The sequence below is a fragment of the Colobus angolensis genome, unplaced genomic scaffold (assembly GCF_000951035.1).
Source record: "Colobus angolensis palliatus isolate OR3802 unplaced genomic scaffold, Cang.pa_1.0 Scaffold167, whole genome shotgun sequence".
In the NCBI taxonomy this organism is placed as follows: Eukaryota; Metazoa; Chordata; class Mammalia; order Primates; family Cercopithecidae; genus Colobus; species Colobus angolensis.
Window position 1 is genome coordinate 991,080 of NW_012114788.1, and position 6,680 is coordinate 997,759.

The 6,680-nt window shown below is 41.2% G+C and overlaps 1 protein-coding gene across 1 annotated transcript in view; it reads left to right on the forward strand.

The window, feature by feature from the left end:
- ATAD5 (ATPase family, AAA domain containing 5) overlaps nt 1-6,680 on the forward strand; it is a 75,910-nt gene that overhangs the window by 8,603 nt on the left and 60,627 nt on the right. Inside the window, 3 exon segments of the mRNA XM_011937699.1 lie at nt 275-441; nt 4,130-4,256; nt 4,725-4,806. Of these exon segments, the coding sequence (XP_011793089.1) occupies nt 275-441; nt 4,130-4,256; nt 4,725-4,806 (376 nt within the window).

Below are 6,680 nucleotides of genomic sequence, written 5' to 3' on the forward strand. Positions count from 1 at the left end.
ATGGTCTCGAACTCCTGACCTCGTGATCGCCCGTCTCGGCCTCCCAAAGTGCTGGGATTACAGGCTTGAGCCACCGCGCCCGGCCGATAATTTCAAGTAAGAAATAAAGGTAAACTAATAATAACTAGACACATTTCAATTTAAGGTCCCTGGTAAGATTTGAAAAACCATTTGTTTGTTGATTATTTAATGTGATTTGCGATTATATTTTTTTCTATTATTAGATATAATATATTTTCCTGTGATGTAAATTAATATTTCAATTTTTTTGTCTAGGCAAGCAGTGCTTCAAAAAACATATCAAAAGCAAAACAGTTGATTGAAAAAGCAAAAGCTTTACACATCAGTAGGTCAAAGGTGACTGAAGAAATAGTGATACCCTTAAGGCGCTCCTCTAGACATCAGACACTTCCTGAAAGGAAGAAATTGTCAGAAACGGAAGTAAGTATTATAAATATCTGTTGGTATAAATTCTCTCCTATTTTGCTGTTTGGAGTGGGAGAAGGAAACCATTATAAAGTTGTAAAGTAGGTTTGTGTGATAGCTTGAAGTGGCAGAGACACTATCATTTTCAGTTTTACTTTAAAAGCCTTCTGCATTTTTTGTCTGCAGAATACAGTTTGAATCCTTCTTAAGTCACTCAAGATCTTTCATAGGCTGAACTACCTCTTTGCTTTGTTTTTTTTTTTTTGAGATGGAGTTTCACTCTTGTTGCCCAGGCGAGAGTGCAATGGCTGGATCTCAGCTCACTGCAAGTTCTGCCTCCTGGGTTCAAGCGATTCTCCTGCCTCAGCCTCCCGAGTAGCTGAGATTACAGGTGTGTACCACCATGCCCAGCCAGTTTTGTATTTTTGGTAGAGACACGGTTTTACGATGATTGGCCAAGCTGGTTTCAAACTCCTGACCTCAGTTGATCCACCTGCCCTTGGCCTACCAGAGTGCCGGCCCTCTTCCCTTTCTTCATAACAACTCTTTGCTCTAGTCACACAGAATTGTTCATTTCTCCCTCAATGGTGCAGTTTTCACAATATTTGTTTTATTGTTATCAGCTTGAAATATACATTCCAGGTACTCTCTTCTATGTGAGGAATTCCTACTTAAACTTTGAGATCCTGCTAATTGCCAGTACCTCCTGTTTTTAAAAAAATAGTTTAATTGAGCTATAATTCCTATACATGCATTTCACCATTTAAAGTGTACAGATCAGTGACTTTTGTATAGTGACAGAGTTGGGCATCCATTACCATAGTCAATTTTAGAACATTTTCGAATTTCCCGAAAAAGAGATTCTTTTCTTCTTGTCACCCCCCAATCCCCTCATTCCACCAGCCACAACTAACTACAAATCTGCTTCTGTCTCTGTAGATTTGCCTGTTTTGGACATTTTATATAAATGATATCATATAGCACGTGTGTTTTTGTGTCTGGCTTCTATTACTTAGGATGTGTTTTCAAGATTTATGCTATAGCCTCAGTATCTCTTTTCTTTCTGTTGCCAAATATCCCATTCATCACCTGATGGACATTTGGGTTGTTTTCCCTTTTTGGCTATTCTTAACATTTTACCACCTTCTCTTCAAAACTGTGCTTGTATTCGAGAGTCTTCTGGTTGAATATATAAAAAGAAAAAAAAAAACAAAAAAATAAAATAATGGGCCAGGCACAGTGGCTCACGCCTGCAATCCCAGCACTTGAGTGGCTGAGGCGGGAGGATTACAAGGTCAGGAGTTTGAGACCAGCCTGACCAACATGGTGAAATCTCCTCGTCTCTACTAAACATACAAACATTAGCCAGGCGTGATGGCGTGACCCTGTAATCCCAGCTACTCAGGAGGCTGAGTCAGGAGAATCACTTGAACCCGGGAGGCAGAGGTTGCAGTGAACCTAGATTGTGCCACTGCACTCCAGCCTAGGCGACAGAGCAAGACTCTCAAAGAAAAATTAAAAATTGGCTGGGCATAGTGGCTCACGCCTGTAATCCCAGCACTTTGGGAGGCTGAGGCGGGTGGATCACAAGGTCAGGAGTTCGAGACCAGTGTGGCCAACATACTGAAATCCCATCTCTACTAAAAATACAAAACTTAGCTGGGTGTGGTGGCAGGCACTTGTACGCCTGTAGTCCCAGCTACTCTGGAGGCTGAGGCAGGAGAACTACTTGAACCTGGGAAGCAGAGGTTGCAGTGAGTGGAGACCACACCATTGCATTCTAGCCTGGGTGACAGAGTGAGACTCTGTCTCAAAAGAATAAATAAATAAAAATAAATAAAATAAAATAATGAAAATAATGAAAGCTGTGCTTGCTGATGCCTTCAAGACAAATAGTTTCTTTCCCAATCTGTACTTTTGTATTTTTTTGTGTGTTGATGGTGCACTCACCATACTGTATTATAACTAGTTAAACTATCTGCCCATGGACTAGCGCTCCCTCTCTTCCCTGCATTCAGATGTAACATTTGATGCCAATTCTTGAGTTTTGTCTGTGTATTCCTAATTTCTTCTTTGTTGCCTCACACATGGTAAGTGCCCGGTAAATCTATGCTGATGACAGGAAAATAACAGACTTCATTCTAATGTATTTCTAGGATGTACAGTTCCAACAGGGCTATAACCAGACTTTTTATAGCTTGGTCATATTAACTGTTTTATTTGGAATACAGTCTATTAGTTGCTTTTTAAAAAATTTCTGCATATGAATACCAGGTCATATATATGTTAGTTGCTTTTTTTTTTTTTTTAAGGTGCAGTTTTGCTCTTGTTGCCCAGGCTAGAGTTAATGGCACGATCTCAGCTCACTGCAACCTCTCTCTCCTGGGTTCAAGCGATTCTCCTGCCTCAGCCTCCCGAGTAGTTGGGATTACAGGCATGTGCTGTCATGCCCGGCTAATTTTCTATTTTTAGTAGAGACAGGGTTTCTCCATGTTTCTCAGGCTGGTGTTGAACTCCTGACCTCAGGTGATCTGCCTGCCTTGGCCTCCCAAAGTGCTGGAATTACAGGCATGTGCCACCGTGCCCAACCTTAGTTGCTTTTTCAAAAAAGAAAGCCTTGTTGGGCCTGGTGGCTCACACCTGTAATCCCAGCACTTTGGGAGGATTGCCAGAGTCCAGGAGTTCGAGACCAGCCTGGTCAACATAGGGAGACCTTGGCTCTACAAAATATACAAAAATTAGCCAGGCGTAGTGGTGTGCGCCTGTAGTCCTGGCTTCTTGGGTGGATGAGGTGGGAGAATGGCTTGAGGTCAGGAGGTTGAGGCTGCAGTGAGCCATGATCATGTTATTGCACTCTACCCTAGGTGGCAGAGTGAGACCCTGTCTCAATTTTAAAAAAAACATGAGTCACACCTGTAATCCCAGCACTTTGGGAGGCCGAGGCTGGTGGATCATGAGATGAGGAGATGGAGACCATCTTGGCTAACACGGTAAAACCCCATCTCTACTAAAAATACAAAAAATTAGCGAGGTGTGGTGGTGAGTGCCTGTCATCCCAGCTACTCGGGAGGCTGAGGCAGGAGAATGGCGTGAACCCGGGAGGTGGAGCTTGCAGTGAGCTAAGATCTCGCCACTGCACTCCAGCCTGGGCAACAGAGCGAGACTCTGTCTCAAAAAGAAAACAAAAAACAAACGTGAGACCAGGCGCAGTGGCTCACTCTTGTAATCCCAGCACTTTGGGAGGCCAAGGTGGATGGATCACCTGAGGTCAGGAGTTTGAGTCCAGCCTGGCCAACATGGCGAAACCCCATCTCTACTAAAAATACAAAAATTAGCCGGTGTGGTGGTGCGCACCTCTCATCCCAGCTACTCGGGAGGCTGAGGCAGTGGTTGCAGTGAGCCAAGATTGCGCCACTGCACTCCAGCCTAGGCAACAGAGACTCCAACTCAAAAGAAAAAGAATAAAAATAAAAAAGAAAGCCTATGGTCATAATAAACGCACCCTGATACCATATAAGCTAGTATGATGTAAGCATGGACTCCTGCTATTCTATCATGTGTTTTCTGTTTCAATCAGATAATATCTGATGGGAGGTGTATGGAGCTGCTAATTATGTTTTCTATGATTTCTATCACTGTGATTCTTTTGAAATTTCAATGATATTATATGTTTAATTAAATTTTTTCTCCTATTTTGTCTTAGGATTCTGTTATAATAATAGATTCAAGTCCTACTGCTTTAAAGCGTCCAGAGAAAAATCAGACGAAACTTCAGTGTTTGAATGATGTGCTAGGAAAGAAACTTAACACATCCACTAAAAATGTACCTGGTAATCAGATTTAATAACATTTATGATGTTTATGATGTATATTAGAATGTTCAGGGGTTTTTGTTTTGTTTTTGTGTTTTGGGGTATTATTCTGAATGTGTTGATGATTGAAATTTAGTATCTTATATAAAATTGTAACTGTATTATATTTCTATTTTAGTAAGTAAAGTTATGATATAGTGAAGAGTTTTTCTTTTCTTTTTTTTTTTTTTGTGACAGAGTCTTGCTCTACTAAAAGGCAAAAAACTAGCTGGGTGTGGTGGTGCGTACTTGTAGTTCCAGCTACTCAGGAGGCCAAGGCACGAGAATTGCTTGAGCCCTGGAGGCGGAGGTTGCAGAGAGCCAAGATCGTGGCACTGCACTCCAGCTTGGGTTAGAGTGAGACTCCTTCTCAAAAAAAAAAAAAGAAAGTAGCTGAAGGTGGAGATGGTAAACATTGATACTAACCTAAGTATTTATTTTTCTAAGGAAAAATGAAAGTCGCTCCTTTATTTCTTGCCAGAAAAGCACAAAAAGCAGCTGATCCTGTCCCTGGTTTTGATGAAAACAGGTCAGTCCAATACAAATTTTTAAATGCCAAAATATTTTATGGAATGTATTTGTATTGATTTGTTTACTTTGATGAGAAAGCATGTGAATTATCATTTGAAGCTCTAGTAAGTCCAGTTTCAAAGTTGAAAATATTGACAATCCTGCCACTGCTATTTGAATGTCTTATTTTTTTGCAAATGCTTTGGCCATCGCTAGACAAAACAGAATAATAAGCAAACCAAAAATACAAAAAAGCTGACAATGAATTTTATTCAGTAAATATTTAAATACCTACTAGTATGTACCAGGCACTGTTTTTGGTATCAGAGATATTATGGGGATAAGACGACATATTCCCTGTCCTCATGTGGCTTAAGTGGAGATGGAAGATAGTCTATGATTAAACATTCATTGGGCCAACAAATGAAAAATTGCAATTGTGCTAAGGAGAGGTATAATTCATATTGAGGAGGTTTGGTCTGGTTAAAGAAGGCTTCACTGAGGAAATGACGTCTGAACTGAAATCTGAAGGATGAGCAGGAGTTCATCAGGAGGAGGAACTGTGTTTCAGCCAGAGAGAATGGTCTGTGTGAAGTCCCTGTAGCTGGAAGGCGCTTGCTAAATACCAAAAACTGCTAGTGTGACTGGAGCACAGAGAGCAAGGGTGAGAGGTGGGTGCTAGCCAACATAGGACCTTGGAGACCTTGTTAAGGGATTTTATCATTATGTTAAGAGCAAATAAGAAGCAGCCAAGGGGTTTTAAACATAAATATGGACATAAACAGATTTGGATTTTAGAAGTTTAATTGGCCTGCTGGATAAAGAATGGAATGGAAGAGGGGTTAGAGTGCATGTAGGAGTCCAGGTATTGTGAGATGATGGAGGTAAGGACTAGGTTGTTGGGGATGACATGCAAAAGGATTTTCAGAGATGAATTAAAAATCTCTTGATGATTAATGAGATTTGTGGGGGTGAGGGTATGGGAGAGGAAGGTATATCGGATGACATGTAAATTCTAGTTTATGTGCCTGGGTGGCATGATGGAAGATCAGGTCTAGAAGCAATGTGGGTTCAGATTATCTTTGTTTTCTGTTTCAGTTTTACTGAGGTATATTATATATCGTTAAGCACACGCATCTTTTTTTTTTTTTTTTTTGAGATGGAGTCTCGCTCTGTCACCCAGGCTGGAGTGCAGTGTGCAGTGGTGCAATCTCCGCTCACTGCAAGCTCTGCCGCCTGCCGGGTTCACGCCATTCTCCTGCCTAAGCCTCCCTAGAAGCTGGGACTACAGGCACCTGCCACCACGCCCGGCTAATTTTTTTGTATTTTTAGTAGAGATGCAGTTTCACCATGTTCGCCAGGATGGTCCCAATCTCCTGACCTTGTGATCCGCCCGCCTCGGCCTCCCAAAGTGCTGGGATTACAGGCGTGAACTACCGCGCCCAGCACACGCATCTTAAGTATGCAGTTTTGACAAGTGCATCTCATCAAGAAATAACAATCTTCCTTTTAACTCAGAAAGATTTTGTGTCCTCTTTCCTATTATCTCCACCACCACCATCACCACAAGATTGCCAAAATTTTCTGATTTCTATTTTCATCAATTAGTTTGATTTCTATTACCATAGGTTAATTTTGTCTATTCTAGAACATCAGATGAACTTCATGTATATATTCTTTTGTGTCTGGCTGCTTTTGCGTAGTATACACACCCACAAACACATGCACACATACATGTTTTTAAATCAACTTCATTCAGATATATTGTCCATATAGTGATATGTGCCCATTTTAAGTAAACAGTTTGAGTTTTTTGTTTTGTTTTGTTTGTTTGTTTTTTTGAGACGGAGTCGCACTCTGTCGCCGGGCTGGAGTGCAGTGGCGTGATCTCAG